Source organism: Aquila chrysaetos, chromosome 3 (assembly GCF_900496995.4).
Source record: "Aquila chrysaetos chrysaetos chromosome 3, bAquChr1.4, whole genome shotgun sequence".
Taxonomy (NCBI): domain Eukaryota; kingdom Metazoa; phylum Chordata; class Aves; order Accipitriformes; family Accipitridae; genus Aquila; species Aquila chrysaetos.
In genome coordinates this window covers 50,210,800-50,229,677 of record NC_044006.1, presented here as the reverse complement: position 1 = coordinate 50,229,677, position 18,878 = coordinate 50,210,800, and the positions used below count along the sequence as shown (strand labels likewise).

Genomic DNA, 18,878 nt, shown 5'->3' with positions numbered 1-18,878 from the left:
AATTTCTTGCAAAACACTTTGAAGAATTAAATCCAAGACGCACTACTTCAAGATGCACTACTAAGTTAACATTAGGTTTTAATGGAGTATTTTTTTGTTCTTCATTTGGAAGGATCTTCTCAGCAGAGAAGAGAGTAACTATGCAGGAAGAAGTGAAACTGAGTATTCACAGTTTTTTGTTCCTACATGCATATTCCACAGCCACAAAAGAGTAATGATAAATACAGTTAATGAGGCCAGATGAGCTAGGCTGGCAAAATGAACTAGGGGTGGTGTACCCTGGAAACACATTAGGAAAAAATGGAGCATTTTTGTCCCTGGCTTAAGATATTTAAATTCTTATGCTTTATCACATTCAGAGGACTGGAGGTCGTATTTCTGATTTCAATAATATCTCCTTTAAGTGTGGCCTGATCAATTATCCATCCATCTCAGGGATCTAGCGTATCTAATTCTGCAGTATCACAAACAGGATAGTCACCTGTGCACACAGTTAGCATTTCCTTATTCAGTCTCTTTTTTCTACAAGTTCATGCTCTCACATCCTTTTCTACTCTCTTTGTCCTTCCTCCCCTTACTTTCTCCTCTTTTGAGACCCCTGTCAGATACTGGTACCCAGTGTCCTGACAGTTACGGTAATAGCCATGTAGGTCACACAAACCCTTCCTTTCTCCAGTAGATTATTCTCATCACTCTCTGATCTTACCTTGACTATAAAAGGTCTGACGCCCAAGCTGTGTTATTAAAAAGAGGCAAGAAGAGTGTTTCTATAAAAATCACATGAATTAGGAAGGAAATTTAAAGCTACAAACATCCTCCGTGTCTCTAAGGAAACAAACCGAAAACTGCTTCTAAATCTGGATGCAGAGGGTTCACATATATTTGTTCTAGGCAAAGGTGATAAAAGGCTTATGAGCTAGCCTGTGCCCCCCAAAAATGAGATTTTAGAGTTTAATCTTTCAAATAAGCACATTTGAATCATAAATAATGAAAAGTATGGCATTAACACTTCAGAATGACATACTTTTCCAGGCATTTTCTCTGCTTGTGTTACAAAAGAGGAGAATGGCAGAGGACATTACACACAACTACAGAAAACTGTAATGCCTTCATTTGTTTGGAGATGTATTGCAAGAAAGTGTTTTAATACGTCAATGGATAGCAATGGATAAATTGAGTGGCTTAAGCGAATAAGGCCAAATCCTAATTTCATAGAAATGAATGGGAGTGCTGCCCGGAAACTTTCTGTGCAAGTCCCACTGACTTCAGTGAGATCAGGAGTTGGCTCCCCGAGACCTCACTGATGTTCATTTACACTGATGTGACTCGCAGACCACAGAGCGAAACACCGCAGACCAGTTAACTCCTTTGGAGCCCTCCTTTTGAGTCCCTGGACTAAGGCCTGGTAAGTAGAACGTCCCTGAGAGATGCTGTGGTCTGGTTCTCTGTTCGTTGGAACGCAGGAAGCTCAAGCACCACTTAGGAAACAAAAAGAACCTAACAACGGCAACAAAAACATCCAACCAAAAATGTTCCAGAAGATGTGTGATGTTTTTGTAATGAACTTGTCCATCTATGAAGGTTCTGGGAAAGACTGACACAGAATTTTTATTAAACGCTTTCATGAATTATGTTTTTAGTGTCCACTCACAGCAAGCTACAGAGAACAACTTTGCCTTTCAAAAACAAACTGCAGGCTATCAATTTGAAAGCAGTTGTCAGCCCTAAGCCTGTTCTGGTTTGCCTGTTCACAGGATGGCTTTGTTACGTGACTAGACAAAAGATTATTGCCAAGACAGCAAGGAAACCAAAGAGCTTACTTTTCAGCTAGCATCTTCACAAACGTTACCACAATTAAATTTAGAAATGGAAATGGTAAGCTGCACATTTTCTTACCAACTAGAATACATGCACATGTAGGGAAGAGGAGCCCTTAGTGGTATGAGTAAGGAAGTAAATGAGGCCGTAAACATCATGAAAGAGAGAGCCAATGCTCTCTCTGAAAAAGTGGGAAGGCAACCAACCTACAAAGCTGTATCTAGAGGAGAATCTAAAAGATTTGTTGGGAGCATGCTTTGTTTCTAATATATATATACACACGCACACACATTTATATGTATTTTAAACCAGCACCTGGTAGTCCCACAGCAATTCAAAGTCCCATTGTGCTAGATCCTGCCTATAAATACAGCCAGAGAAAACTCTGAGCTGGGAATTCCTGACCGTAACAGTTTATAACCTGCATAGCATTGTGCCTGTTTTACAGATTAAGATCTGAGGCAGAGAGAAAACAAAGCCCCAAAGATTTATGAGCGTGCTTAACGTAAAGTAAGTAAGTAATCCCACTGAAGTTAATAGAAAAGTTAATGTGCTTAAAGTTAAGCATGTGAGTTTTAAGAATCTTTATGGTCTTAAGGCCAAATTCACACAGGAAGTATGCAACATCGAGGCTCCAGTGTAGCACCTCACACTGAATAATTATTAAGCAATCATACTAATTAGGGGGAAAAAAAAGTGTAGGAGATGTATCACAAGTCTTCAGTAAAAATACCCATAATTCATATATTCTAATATTTCCAACTTGTATGTTTAGATATATTTATACTGCAGTTAGTATTTTGTTAAACACCCCCACCTCTGTTCCCAAATGTATTGATAAGGTCAAATTATGAAAGAAGTGCTGTGAAGTGAAACGAAATGCAGTTTAAGATTAAAGCTGAGATTTCACAAGATATAAAATGGACAAGATTTTACCTTCTGTTAAAAAATAAGAAACAAAAAACTTAAGAATAGTCTATGAAAGTTAGTTTAAATAATACATTTTACTTGGCAACTAGAGTCAGCTGGGAACATGCTCATTATAAGATGCAATCATTCAGCTGATTAGCTCTGACTTTTCAAATGCCAGTAGATCAATTACCATGATCTTCTGCCAAACCCTTGGAAATCCATTTGAAAACATCAACATATTTTATTCTTCCAATACAGATTTATTCTTTTTCTTATTAAAAAAGATTTTGGGATACCACATTGACAGGAATGGATTTACCATTTCTAGTGTTCATTGAATGCAACATACCCGAGTTCTGACTTTGAAGTGCTAACAGTGCAGCCAATGTCAGTGTCTTGTGCAAATGAGAGCAATAACAGCCTCAGAAAGGATACCCAGCCCTGTTTGCCATTTACACCTCAAAAATATTTTTCCTTCAAAAACACGTTTACATTTAAAAATATGTAAAAACTCTGAAAAAAAAAAATCAATCCCATAGTAGTTCTACTGCTATTTTCAGTAATTTGCTTAAAATCTGTTTATGTCTCTGTATCAAGAAAGGCGTTTTTCATTGTTCCTTTTTCCCCCTTTCAATAGATACCGTGTCTGCTTCTTGTCAAAAACTGTTTAATTTGACAATGCAATGACTAAACCTCATGATTTTTTTAGCTCAAATTTTATGAGGTCAAATCCTACACTCTTCCAGTCCCCTCTTCACTCTATCAATCATACTCATATATGCATGTATCTTATCATAAAAATACAACTAAAACTGCATCATTACAAATGTCACTCTCCCAGTTTCCATCTAAGCGTTGAAGTCAGTGAACCCAAATATCTTGCTTTAGGGGGGGTGATGATAACTATTAATTATAAGGTAAATTCGACTTTCTTATTCTTGCCAAAACGTCACAGGTCATTTTACATCATGTATGATTGTACCAGCTGCATGGGTTCCACGAAGTAGTCTTCAGGATGGAGTCAGTCTGCTAGTCTTTCCTACATCACTCTTCCCCAAATGAGATTTAAATGACTTGGGACAGAGCCCAAAAAGGCAAGGTCCTCCTCCAGCTTGCAAAGCCCTAGGAGAAATCTAGCCAGACTGTGTGGAAGACAAAGGTAGCTGCTGCTGGCTGGGTATCCCCAGCCTGCCTTTCTCCCTCCCTTCCTCAAGGCCAAAGCAGCAGCAGGAAAGCTCTGCCCCAGTTCCCCTCTTTCCTCTCCTCTCTCCCCCACCAGCAGCTTGGAAAACCCAAGAAAATGAATTGCATAGAAGAAAGGGGAGAGAAAGAGTTGCATCAGTAGATAACCAGCCTAGAAGAGGAATCCACCTGTATTGTTGCTAGGATGAGACAACCCATTCTACCTTACCCATATCCCTACATGCAACAGTATGGGATGCTTTGAAAAAAATAGAAAACGAATGAATGCAACTGATTTTCACTAAGTTGTTTAGCAATAGTATTCCCAGACAAAAGACAGTAATCATTTTTGGTTCTTTGGCCGCTTAACAGACAGCAGTTGTGATTTAAACAGTAAAACCCACTCAAACAGATTTTCTGTTACAGAAAAAAAAATAAATCTCAAAGGCCTACAGAACATTTCAGGAAGCTCAATGAAAACATTCAAGACAGTAATTTTGACTTCAGGTTTTAGCGTACTTCATTCACAAACACTGAATAAGCAGGGCTAGAAAAACAAATATGCTAGTCACATGTTTTTCTCCAGGCCACACTCTGCTTTAACTTGAGGGTTTCTGCAGCTATGGCACAACACAAGCTGTCACCACGCTTCTACATAGCAGAAAACCATACTCTAAAACCTAAACCCAAAACCCTAACAGAACAAGATAAGCTCTCACCATGTAAAGATGACTGCAAGTCATTCATGTTTTGGTCTAACAGCTGTGAGGGCAAGTAGCCTGATGGTGTTGGTGCCACAGATGATGAAGTATTCTCCACATCTCCAGCTGAAGAGTTCATGGTGAGATCAGCAAGTGCAACCTGTCCAAAAACTGCTGTCCACTCTTTGCTGAATTCCCCCTCGTCCAGGGAAGAAGCGTTGAGGATCTCATTCAGTAATACCATGTCATCCTTATCACCAGGTTCTGACTCCAAGGACCTCACAAACTGATCCTTCGAAGCTGTCTCAGAACAAGAGAGTCAAGAGAAATAATTTTTTTTGACAAAGAAAAGAAGGAACCTTTTAAACATATCCAATCTAGGTTTTGTATGTTAAGTGAGATGGAGTATTTTTGCGTGAATATTTGTTGTTTTCTCTTTTAGACCCAATTCTCTTGGACATCTGGGCTTGTAGCTTATGCAACAAATAATTCCTTAATTATCTTAGATAACCTCACTGCTGTTAAGACTCATTTCTCTTTAAAAACAATACTACGAATATGCTTAAAATTCTATTAAACTCCACACCAAAATCATTACATAGTCTAATAATTAAAACATTGGAGGAGACTACTTTTATGTTGCTTTTTGAAGCATTATATAAAACTGTCAAAAAAAAAAAAGGATTAGTATCAATTGAAAATAAGTAAGGGTTGGTATTATTCTAGAATTTTGTGAGAACATACTTCAGATCACCTTTATGACCTTCTGACCAATGCTTGAATTATTGGGGTATTTCCCCATGAGAACAGTTTACACAGAGTGAGATTTCTACACTGTTCAATGCTGTAGTAACTTTTTTTTCCTCTCTTAGGCTGCTGAGAAAGAACTGGGACCACTTTCCTTCTGATTCGCCTTGCTAGTTTTACTAGCACTAGAACTGCAGCTGAAGAACCTCTTAGATCACTTGAGCCATTACTCCTTAAAAACAGTTTTCTTCCTATTTTAGAAATGTTAAATAGTTATATAAAATACATGAAATTTGTAACCAGGATCATAATCCTTTTTCTCTAGCTTACAAAATATTTGGAAAGTGAAAGAAGTATCAAGGAACCCCAAGTGTTATTTTACGTGGAAACATTTAGAGCTCCACTGTGGAAGTATGCAGGGACAAAAATGGTGGTTAACAACGTTGATAATGTTATGTTACTGAAAGCCAGATCAGTTTATCTTAATTATGTTTGTTTCAAACTTGTGGTAAGGCACAGAAGCAACTTTAGTTTTCCAAAGTTCCGGTAGATCAGCTGAGCTCTCCAAGTTGCATACAACTTGCAAAGATATTTTTAACCCTTTTGGGTCGGGATAAAAGATTGATAATAGCAAAGTGGTTGCAACAGGCCATTTTATTTAAATGCAACAGCCTTCTCAGGAAAGTTCCCTTTTAATAGCTGTAATACGTTATAATGAAATGGCTGAAGTTGAGTCAGAGGAGAAAAAAAAAGCACAAAACTGTGTTTTAAAATAGGCTGATGAGTCAGCATACACACCCACATACTAAGAAACAAATAAACCGACACATAATATAAGTTTTTTATTCATTACTGAAGTCAGCCCTGAGATTCAGCTCTTTTCTAATTCACATTTTTATATACCTCTGTACTCCCTGACACGGCCCAAAAATTAGATATAGAAACATTATAAACATGTCAATTCTCCTGATGTTCCCACTAGACTCTCACTAAAATACCATAGAAAACAATTTGTTCTCATGAATTTTCAGGCTGCTTTCCCATCTTCAGATAAACAGCAAAGAATGTTAATGTTGCCCAAGCACCTACAATTCCCCCAAGGTATTCAGCAGGTGAGGCAGAGGGGTAAATCCTTCCGTAGGGGAAACACACCTGCTATTTCAAAGGCACTTAAGAACTCTGATCTCTATGGGGCATCACCACCTCAAAGCTGCTTTCAGGAGGCCCCTTCATGAACTTGGAAGGCTTGCAGGGTGAGATGCAAAGGGAGCATCATTAGTAACAGATCTGCTAAGACATACCGTCAACACTGTACCTAACCACAAATGACCTATAATGGAACAGCAGCTTTGCAGCGACACAGCTCAAAGCAAAGCTCTGCTTCATCTGGGTATCCCATTGCAGTAGTCCCATTTTTACCAGGGGAGAGAGTACAACACATAGCTTTACATCTGAAGAGCAGTTAGATCTTGCTGTAGTGCATACGACCACCAGATATCAGGAGTGACACATTTCTTGTCTCAGCAGTTTTTCTGATCTTACTGCGGGGACAATGACTCCCAGGGCAGAGGAGGATAGGGTGGTGCTTATGCTCAGGCTACCTCAAGTAAGCAACAGTAAGTTCTACTCTTGTTTTCAATAAAGGTTATCTTGAAACCAGTCTTGCTTATTGAGATATTACTCATGTGGTATCTCTGCTAGATTACTAGAATGATACGGACTTTCTCACCTCACCCATAAATCTTCTATTACTTCTTTTCCTGTTTCTGTTTTCACTGCCCATTTTCACAGTCAAAATCCTTTTTTTGTCTGCACATGCTGCCCCAACCTTATAAATGTCCATGAAAAAAACCCCAAAACTCCCAATAAAACACTGAAAAAACAATGTTACTATATTCTTTTTTGTACTTGTTTGAACAAGCCTCTAGCAATGGCCATATTCCTTTGCAAACATGCCTCGTTTTGATGGTATTTAAAAGAAAATAAACGGGAAGAGAAACTAAAAATATTTCCAACCATACATGATCAGAAACACAGGATAAAGACCTCCTTCTGAAACACACACGAAAGGGTACCTCTAACTATACTGCTTCGCTTAAAATAATACAATATTCATTAGCCTAAAGCTAGCTAGTGTGTAAAATTAGGGTAAATAGCTGATATTGTAACATTAACATAAGCACTATTATCTGATGTAGCTGCCGCACAACTGTTTTCGTATTGATTTAACTATTTGACTAAAAAAACCCATAGCCTTCTAACTGACATAGCTAAACTTGTATGACCAGTAATTGTATGCATTATCTGTATCTCCACTGTGAAGGTCCAACAAGGAATGGAACTGAGTAAGGGGAAAACCAGAAGAAAAAATGCCACTATCAGACATGCACTGACCTTTTTTATTAACCACAGAAAAGAAGTCATCACTACCTTATCTATCCACAGATTAGGGCTGCTTCTACACAGGCAGCTGAGGAACTTTCCCTGTTTCTGCCTTCATGGGTAACTTCCCCACAGTGCAAGAGACTGCCTGTGGCAAATCCAAAGTCGAGGTGTTTGCAAATGCTCTCTTCCTTACCTACCATGAAGGCAGTGCCTTAAATACCCCAAATGACACTCTCAGTCTGACTGTCTAAACCGCACAAAGGGATTTTTTTCTCTGTTTCTTTACTTGCTTTTTGAGTTGCCAGAGTTGTTTTTGTTGTTGAAGTTTTTTTTACTCATTCTTCTGAGGTATATGAGTGAAAAATCAAACGAGAAATTATGGGCAATACTCTTACTGCATATGAAAACTCAATATAAAACTTTTAGTCAGATCTTTCATATGTTACATGGTAAAACAGTACCCTTTGGAAAAAACCAGCACATCCCCTTGAGCTGCCATGGATCTTACAAAAGTGTAAGGTTAGGAGTAGAGCCTGGAATGAAAGATTGCTTTCTCATGTGTGTATGAGAACAGCACAGCAGATTTAATTAACTATCTGGCTGAAAGAAGTCACCAGTTCTTATATGGTTTTAAGAGGACTAAATAATTTCTGTCTGATATGTACATTTCTAATATAAAATCTTGCAGTTACTACTGTATTGCCAAGGCTTGTGATACAACAACTTAAAGAACCAAAAAGAAAAGTTTGTGAAACATTATAGGAGGGGTATGGTTTATAGTGGAACCTACTTCAGTGCGGCAAATACTGTATAGTCTGGTCCTTGAATCACCTCTCACAAGGCATTTTATCCCCAGTAAGGTTTGCTTCATATTACAATGTCAGGAATAGTTCCTCTGCATGTATATGAAGTTGAGTTTCCTTTAACACTGTTTAAATACTGCAGCTGAATAATTTCATTCAACCTTTCAGATTATGAAAACAATTAAGATCTAAGATTAAAATTATAATTGGTGCCTGTAATTGAAAAGGAGATGAAACAGACATACACAAATGTTTCATACCATTTTCTTCAGGTTGCAGGTCTAACAAGTCATCTATGGCACCTAAAAGCAAAAAAAAAAAAAAAAAAAAAAAAAAAAAAAAAAAAAAAAAAGAAAAGCCACAAAGGAAGATATGCAGTACACTGACAATCAGTATGTATACATCTAAAGGTAGTTTTCTTAAGTCTCTTCACCTGAGTTCTGCTTGTGGTTACAATTTCCTTGTAATGTGGATATGATATCCTTGCCATTGTCAGCTGTAATCAAGATCCATAAACATGTCAAATTGTACCTGGCAGAAGACCATGCTTATAAACAATGTCACCATAAGATCAACATGCAATGGTTGTTGGTATTCGTGTTTAAAAGGAACCTGGTCGCTATGGATGAAAGACCAGATATAAACATTTCTAAGAAGTTAGGCAAATTTCTGAATAATAACCTGGGCGGGATCTTCCTTTGAATCTCCACCTGCCACAGTAGCCCATCTCCAGCCTGAGTGCACCCAAGTGAGTCAACTGCAAGAATCAGACAGGTCTCTGCTGTCCTCCAGAAGCAGACACACTTCTTTAGAAGCTTGTACTTACACAGACTAGGAGAGAGCACAAACGTGCCCAAACCTCATCACTCCCTAAATCACCTTCCTTGACAATACATTCTTCCTCATGACACCAACTCTGGGAATGGGGAGAAGGAATCTTCCCCCAAAGCACCCCAGGTCAGAATATAAGTAACAGCACCTCTTGTCCTGCAGGAAAATAAATGGACTAACACCAATAGGAGGGAAAATGTATAGCTCAGGGTTATAGGCTATCAGAGCTGAAAAAACACCACCGCACCCCAACTGTAAATACATTAAGTTCTGAGCAAGTTTCTTAGATTAGACATGGAGTCAAAACAATCATCTAAATTCTGTCTATCGGTGAAGAGAAAGACACCTCCCTCAGGTGATTAATTCCATTTAAGATATGTAGCAAAACAGGAGGGATGAGTTACCTGCTGAACATGCCTTTCTCTCCCCATTAACTGTTGAGGAAATCTAGCTTCTAGACAGCTAAGGCTGTAGCTCTAAAGGCAAGTGAAAGGGTCGGTCACAGTATTGCCAGAACTGGAAGGCAGATCTGCTGGAAGCCTCAAACTTGAGGCTGGAAAGGAGAAATAAAATTTTCTATAGGGGAATAAAAATTGAATGCCAAACCCTTTCAAGAGAAACTTCAAGGTGTGTTCAGAACTAAATGAAACAGAACAGCCTGCTGTTTGAATCATATTGTTTTAACAAGGCTTTACTAGGACAATGACAGAAATGTGTTACCAGCACTAGGATCAGCTGGTCATTTAAGGACCCATGATCACATCTGACTACACTCTATATAGATATACATAGGAGAGGCACAAACACACATGGACAAACATACATGATGCTTCTGTAAAATGACAGTACATAAAGCTAAAGGGGAAAAACCCAACCCTAAACTGACTGGCAGAGGGGAAAAAAAATAGAAATCAGAAAGAGAAGTTCATGAAAGGTGGGATACGGATGGCTACAATTCTGTGATGAAAAAAGTACAACTGTTGCTGAAAGCCTGCCTTAGTTCAGAGGTAAACATGATGGAGCCAATCTTAAAAACATCCATAGTATATTAAGGGAAAATGGAGAGCAAGTGATAAAAAATTGGAAGTTATGAAGTAGAAGCAGTTGATAAGGAAAACTAAGAAGAAACACAGCTCCATCACTAGTAGCACTACATCTGTATTACTTTAGTATGTACAGAGTACTTTAAGGAAAAAAAAAAAATCTTAGCAATGGCACAGACCAACTAGTGTATGGAGATGGAAAAATGGTAGCAGAGCAGGCAGAAGTATTCCAAAATACTTCAATTCCTTTTAGGGGCGATAGAGAAAGAGACAGAACAAGGTATTTCTATTATGGACAACAGTGAAATATTTTACAGCCCATAACTAACTGAGATTCTAGAAAACATCTGTTAAGAAAATATAAGTCAGATTTTGTACCCAAGAATATTAAAATATCTTGTCAAAGAGATATCTGATCTAATTAATTGCAAAATGGGTAAAACCTCAAAACACTGGAAAAGTCCTAATACTGTATCATTATTACAAAAAAAAAAACCCCCAAAACCCAACAATAATTAACAGGGTGACTTAAGCAATTGTAGGTAACTATGGGCTGGTTGCTCACCATGACTCCTAGGCAAAACGTTATCTGAATCCCATATGGGATTCAGCAAAAGAATACGAGCATAATAAATGCTCCTATAATAAAAGGTGTTTTTATGGAAAGCAGACCTAGTTAAAAAAACCCAACTAATTTCATTCTTTGATAAAACTATGAGCTTTCTTTGGTAAAGATATTGTTTAGAAACAACTTGACTTTGCACTGCATAGCCTTCCAGCTAAAAAGTTAGCACTGCATAATATCTATAATGAACATATTGAATGGATTAGAAACATGACAACTAACAGATGTCAAAAACCAGTTGTTAGGAGAAATAATTGCAAAGTAGAAGTGTTTCTAGTTTAGATCTGCAGGGCTTAAGTGTTATATCCATCGCTATTCAATGGCTTTAGCAGTCATCTGGAAGTAAACACAAAATCACTCTTGAAAAAAACATGCAAACAACTAACAGACTATTAGAGGTGGTCATTCACGCCAGTCATTCAGTTTCTGTAGTCAGAGCTGGGAGAATTTAATACCACTAAGTTGTAAGTTATACCTATAGGAATAAGGAATATAAGTCATGCTGCAGAAAGGAAGAATGAGTCCTGGAAAGCTGTGACCAAAAGGAACCGAGTCTGGATAAACAACAAATCCAAATACGAGCTGCTAGCTTGATGTTGCAGCAAAAAGAGATATCTTTGGATATAGAAACAGGAATGTGAGTTTGCCTTCTAGAAACATGACAGGAGAGACCAACAGCAGAAATGTCTTGTCCAGTTATATATTTCATATTTTAAAAGGGATGTTGTAAAGCGGAATGGAAACAAAAACTTAAAGAATAAAGGAGTAGAGAAGATGTCTTCAAGACATCAATATGGTTAGCCTATCAAAATGAAGATTTGAGAGGAGTCTTGATTTTAATGTAGTACCTTTTAAGTATCTTCATGGAGGATAAAACACCACATATTTAAACGATTCTCCATTAATTTAGTAGAAAAAGATGTATTATAATGCGATGGCTTATTTAGGCTGGAAGGAACTCTGGGGGTCATCTTGTCCAAGCCCCTTGTCAGAGTAGAGTCAGCTATGAAGTTAGATCAGGTTCCACAGAGACGTGTCCTGTCAAGTCTTGAAGATCTCCAGAGATGAAGACTCCACAGCCCCTCCAGGCACTTTTCAACAGCACCTCACCACCCTCACCACAAAGACTTTTTTCCTAGCATGTAATCAGAATTCCCCTTCCTGTCGCTTTTGTCCATTGCCTCCCATTTTTTTCACTGTGCACCTCCAATTAGAGCCTGGCCACCTCCAATTAGAGCCTGGCTGTGTCACTGGGTAATAACCCATCAGGTCACTGGCAGCAGCTGAATATAACTTTGCCTAGCTTTTGGACAGAAGTTCCACTGAATTCATCAAGTTTTTAAGAGTACATGTTTAATCACTGGAACAAACTAGCAAGCTAAGTGGCATACTTCCCTTATCTCAACACCTACTAATTTGTAGATCCTTTCCTTGAAGACATACCCAATGTAACAATTACACTTTGGAAGACAACTATTTGACCTATCTGAGAGTAACTGAGTGAAACGCAGTGGGATATAACATGCAAGAGATTAGTTTTAACATCTCCTGGCCTTAAGTTTTATGCATTTGTAGGGATTTGCTGGGTGAAGCTGAACATATAGGAAATAAACAAAAATGAAAAAATATGTATTACAGCACTTACAAAGTTATGATAACATGAAATAAAATACCTGAATAGTTTGATTCCTTGGTATGGCTCTCCTCATCTAATGAAATCAACCTTAATTTGAAAGAATAAGAAAAAAATTGAGAAAATAATTTTCAGGCTATAGAATAATAACACATTTTTCTCTTTTTGGTCACATCATTACAGAATCATCTCAATAAACAGTAATTCAGATAGACTCTTGCATTTGCTGTATATGCTGGTCTATTATTAACTTTTATTGTTTCATTGGCGTAAGTCTGTTGAAAACCAAAATTAGATTGAAGGCCATCTATCAAAATCTACCACCCTTCCATTTTTAATCTAACTAAATCTCTGTAATGAAAAGTACAGTGTATTCTCCTTTTCCAGATTTGGTCTTTCATAACTACCATGAAGGAGGTACAACTGTTCCCAAAAAAAAAAAAAAAACAACCAACAAACCCCAAACCCCCCAAAAACCCCAAACAAAAAAAAACAATCAAAAAAACCCCAGCCACTTTGCACTTCTCTTTTTAACAGCAACTAATTAAAAATCAACAGTCAGGTGAGTTTTGTCCCATGTCAACACATTTCTAAAAAAACAGATCAGCAGTGTTGATGAAAACGCTCTTGTCAGAAGAAAAAGCTGTGGTTTACATGCAATTCTTATACAAAGGTAATCTCTTCAATGAAGAATATATACTTTCTAACTGCTATTAATTTGTGTAAGGGCATTCACCCAGTAGGGAATGAAGCAGCCACAAGGTTGATGTGGTGGTGAAGAGGACTGTATAGGCACACTCCTCCTCTCCTCTAGTGACAGGAGAGGAGGAGCCACCTCCCCTCCTCTTGAGGATAGGCTTGTGGTGGAGCAGAGGAAAATTAGACTCAGGCCAAATTCTAGTATAATGAATGTTTACTGCGAATGGAAAGTTCATGAGGATTTTAAAAGCTTTGTTTTGTGTAATTCTTCTAGAATATTAGATGTTTGTTTATGGTTTGTTTTAGACAGCAAAATCATGACATATTTTTTTCCCCTCAGTTTTATGACAGACTAGGAAAAAGCTAATCCGTAAATAAAAAAAAGTACAACCATGACATGGCGTCTGATGTGTTTGCTGGTAGGTGCCAAAGCACACATCTTGCATAAATCATGAGTTCATTCTAGAACTTTATATTCAACATTGAGGAAAACAATTGTTTATGAAATTCTTTATTATTGTCACGAGATGCAGCAGATTCAAGGAAATGCTGTGGAGACAACCACCTGCCAAACTGTACTTGGCTGAGTCGTTTCTAATCTGAATAGCACCAAATCTGACCAATTTATAAACTGGTTTTGGTCAGTTGTTCTGAATCTAAACAAGTAGAAGGACTGGAAAACTGAACTCTTTAAAAATCCATTATTATAAACAGCCGAGCAAAATCCACTAATCAGTCAAGCTGTTCTCTGCTTTTTGACAACTGATCCTTTGCCGGGTGCTTCATTTAACCAGGAACAGTCAAAACAACAGGTGGCAGCAGGACTATATCAATGCTGCATCTCCTCGCAACTGAATCCTGATGGTCCTGTAGCAGAGGGATCGCATCTCATTCTCCTCTTCTCCTCTCCCCATAGCAGCCCATTCATAAGTCCCTCTCACCTCAGAGCTACAGGTAACTCAAACCTTGATAGCATCAGCTCACTTAGATGTACTTTACACTAAGTACCTACTGCTTCATTGGATTACTAACCGATGCTGTATACATTACAAAAACTAATTGCTGCTCGAAGCAATCAGGAATCCATATCCTATTCCCAGGTGAAAGGAGATGCTGCTGAAGGGAGAAATACAATGCTCATATATCTTCTCCCATTTGTAGTTGTTTACCATTTCTTTTACTAAAGAAAAAATGAAGCAAAAGCTGAAAAATAAAGAGAAGGCTAGGAAAGATGAAAAACTTATAAAGATTTAATGGGTCTTTTTAAAGTTCTTAATTTCACCATAAACTTTATTAGTTTTCATGTACACACCACAACATTTCAGGAATTCTTGTATTAAGCTTACTATTAGCTAGTATGATCAGACTAGCTGTGTCTATATTTCCATTTATAAATGTTTGGTGACTTTAGCAATCAGAAAGCAGATTATAGACAAGAATACTTATTATTTTAATATAGAGGCCATGTGACTTACTGACTCTGCTGATCTTGTACTGATTTGGTGCTCTCAATCTGCAGGTCCTCCTTTTCTGCTTTTTCTGTTAGTTTATTCACAGGATCTTGTAAGCTCTAGATCATAACCATAATATAAACGAAGAGAAGAAAACAAAGTAGAATCAGGGAAGCAAAAGTATGTCATTGAAGGCCAAACCAGACTATGGAACCTACATAAATTAAGCAAGAATGGTTTTGAGCTGTATCAAAACTGTATCTGACTCAAACAAGCGAAATAAAAAATGGTAGAAGATACCCATTCAAATTGAGCCACATGAACACACTTTATATAAAAAGGTGACTCTTGGCTACTTCTAAACACATGTTCTGTTTCCAGTATTTCTAAGTAAAACCATCTATACCATGTGCAAAGCAGGCACTGACAGCCTGTTTCTTTGCCATTTTGGGGGTTTGCCTCTTTTTTCCCCTCCTTTTTTGCCTTTTTTCTTTTTTTAAAGTTGAGAAAAATTCATTCTTTACATTGGTTTGTTCCTCATACACTGCTGCTTTACTTCTTTATTCTCTTTTTTTCTGACACAACTATTCACACAACCGTAGCAACGGCAGTGTAGTGGGAAGGTACTACTACTTGTATCCTGAATCTGAAAATAAGGGTTAAACTTGGATAATTAATTAGATAGAGACCAGGTGTGCTATTACAAAACCCTACTGTCCCTTTGCAATCTGAAAGGCCATGCTACAAAATAACAATGTGCAGTTTCACAGTCAGCATTTTTATAACCAAAATTTGGACATGTGAACAAGCCAACACATAAAGCATTATAGACTGACTCTTTGAGATTACAGAAGTGATAAGTATACTACTGGTTGTCCCTGTTATGCATTAACTAGGATTTCTGTAAGAAAAATTAAATAACTGAAGATAGTAATTATATAATTGCAGACGTTAGCAATGTGAATATTTGGCTCTATCAAATGGTTTTGCTGTGAAGGTGAAAACATGTTCCTCTTTTCAAAGTCCAACTCCGTTTCTGAAAAATAAAACCATGTTTCATGTGAATAGTCCCGGCCACTTCTACTTAAGTTTATTTATGTCTCACTCATACTCATAGTAGTGCATCTCACCCACCTTTTCCCCCCAACCCTCAAAAAGCTGAGGCTAAAACAAATAAGCCATGTTTTCTGCAAAACTCAACACACACAAAAATGTAGTGGTTTTGCATCTGGAGTTTTAACAAAATGGTAGTATGTTTCATCAGAATAATAAAACAAAGAAAAAAACATGGCCACTACATCCATCTCATCTATTGAATACAAGTTAGAGTCCCTAGCCCATCTGTTACAAGAAAAGCATTCCCAGGCATGTTGCAGGTCTTGTTTGCACTACCCTGTTAACCAGGACAGATGAGTCCCCAGAAGGGGCATTCCAGTTTCTGCTTGGCTCAGTACTTATCTGTATGAGGAAACATATACTTCAGTGTTTCAGAAACCAAACTAATGGGACATGTCATATACTGCAGTTGCATTTCTTTTTCTTCCTAGTATGTTAATTCTTCTATCTAGAACCGCAGATTAATTTGTCATAAACACCTTTAGCACTGCAGACATCATGCGTCAAAAGATGAGGGATCACAAAAGCAGCAATAATAAATAGAGGCTTTAAAGAAATTTACCTTATTCTGTGGTTGCCACTTTTTTTTTTTTTTTTGGACACTGTAACAGTGCTAACCAGAATCACATGTAAGTGTACTTCTTGGATTCTGAATAAGAGACGCTAGCCACCTCAGCTAGATCACCTATGAACGAATATGTTACCCTTTAACTGCATTTGTACTGAGTATTGATTAGACTGCACTCCTTGTACTGATAAAATTGATGGGAATTATTCCATTGACTCCAACAGGACCTCGATTAGAGTTAAAAAATGTAAGAATATGCACTATACTTGCACAAAAGTGCAGAGCAGAGAAAGGCTGCAGAGCTTTGCATTATGGGGACTGTACTGCTTCAGGCACTTGAACCATCTTGGACACTTTTACAGTAGGACACACAGTCCCCCGTAATCAGGAGGCGATGGTGCAACAGTTGTGGTGCTCTGCCTGCCACTAAGTATAGCAGCACAAAGCCTGCCCCAAGAAGGATGTAATTGTTTTGAATAACAAACAGGACTACTTTAACCACTGCTTAATTATACAAGTTAAAGACAATTATCAGAAGTAAAATCTTCTGCATCTTCCCCAAGAAAAATATAGAGAAACCAGCATCCGTCTTTAAGGAACTGTATTTTATGATGACTTCACAAGTGTTTCAGGAAATCCATGTTTAAAGGACTGTGATCAAACCACGGAAACAGCATATAGAAATGGAGTTCACAAGTACCTTGGGAAGGAAACAGCATGATAATAATGGCAGTTACTATTTCCTGTATTAGAAAAATAAACATAGCTCTGAAAAAGCTTCAGTTTCAATGGAGATTATGATAAAAATTGTTAAAAATCAGCAGCTGTATTTTAATGCAATAATCCAATGTAACAATTTAATTCAGACAATATTCCCTCAAATTCTGATAGCGAACACTGAACTTATTTTCCTCTCCCCTGCCTCCCTCTACTCCACATCTTGATGTGCACTACAAACCGAGATATCTTTTTAAAAAAGATTTTAAAAGGCTAGGGAATGGGTATGACCTAAAACTCAGTGTTAACAAGCCATTGTCAACTGTTTTCTAAACATGAACCCATGGTACCGTGATCACTACTGTCAGCATGTATAGAAATCAAAATATGATATTCTCTTATCTCCCATCAGAAGAAGGGAAGAAGTCCCACCATCTAGAAAGTGTAGTGATCAAACAAGGCTGTAAAGACACAGACTGAGTTCAGACAAAAGCAAGCACACGTCAGTTGGGTGGGTGAAGCATACCTGACTTCGCTGGTGCAGAGCAGACAAATGCATAACTTCACAGCATGATTCTGGTTGCTCATGTGAACTCATACGGACTTTGTTGTGAGCTACATCAGCATGTGGCTTAAGGTAGGATCCTTGCATGTTTAGAAAGCTATCTTCCTAGCTTTATTACTTCTCTTTTACCATAAAATTCAGGGTAAGACCATACACACTAGCAGAGCAAGTTCACAGTCATTCACTCTGCCTGTCTTGTCTGTCTCTACAACCGAAAGTCACCCAGTGATATTTGCTTGCTCCCAGTACTCTGACTAAATATCCAAGCCAACAAGAAGTTCCTTCACTGCAGAGTTAACTCTGGTTCCAGCTCAGGCACCATTCCGAGGCTGACTGCTACTCACTCAGAAAATTCCTTCACCTGCATCTGGGCTGCTTTCAAGTCAAGCCAAGATCATCTGGACTGCACACAAAACCTGTCCTCTGCAGTTAAATCACCAGAGTGTTGACAACGCACTCAGCTAGCCCACAGTTCCCTCAAGTGCCTTGGACAACTAATGCACTTCCTCTTGACTGAGAAAGAATCAAAGCAACACAGCTAAGGGCAGGTGCAGGAGCCAGGGATACATCCCAGGATGTCACGACACATATGGAGAACTGTGACACCATTGAGGAGACAAAAACTTGGATATGTTTCATTTGGGGTGGGGGGGGGGGGGGGGGGGGGGAGAGCTGAAAGGGAAGAGGAAAAGCAGGTAGTCTCAGAATTTCCTTGTGGAGATTCATCAGAACACCGCCCCCCCCCCAAAAAAAAAAAAAACCAAAACCAAAACCCTAGAGATATAAAATTACACACAATCTTGCCTATGAGTAAAGTCATGGTGCAACAAACAGAAACAAGAAAGGCTACCAGACTACAGCAGAGGTCAGCAGAAGGCAACAGTATTGTAGTACCTGTTTGGACAGAGTTCTCCAAACCACATAAGAAGCACAGGCAGCAGTGTTCCACTTTGCACAGAAATAAATGGATGCATTGAGATTTACGCCTTCTGACTCCCTTACCAGGGCTATTATTATTTCTAGGCTCATACGAACTCTTCAGGAAGTTTGGTATTATAGCATTAAAATGTAAAAAATGCAAC

At 38.1% G+C, this 18,878-nt stretch overlaps 1 protein-coding gene across 7 annotated transcripts in view; it reads right to left on the bottom strand.

Annotated features, from left to right (window-relative positions):
• The window catches only part of ICA1 (islet cell autoantigen 1), a 76,484-nt gene that overhangs the window by 5,580 nt on the left and 52,026 nt on the right, over positions 1-18,878 (bottom strand). For 2 of the 7 annotated variants that reach the window (XM_030009643.2, XM_030009642.2), the window contains 5 exons: positions 14,855-14,949; positions 12,721-12,770; positions 8,982-9,044; positions 8,794-8,850; positions 4,632-4,913 (listed from right to left, as the gene is read on the bottom strand). In XM_030009643.2, the coding sequence (XP_029865503.1) occupies positions 4,632-4,913; positions 8,794-8,850; positions 8,982-9,044; positions 12,721-12,770; positions 14,855-14,949 (547 nt within the window). The remainder of the gene's footprint in view (positions 1-4,631; positions 4,914-8,793; positions 8,851-8,981; positions 9,045-12,720; positions 12,771-14,854; positions 14,950-18,878) is intronic. The other 5 variants (XM_030009636.2, XM_030009637.2, XM_030009638.2 and 2 more) reach the window with 5 other exon arrangements.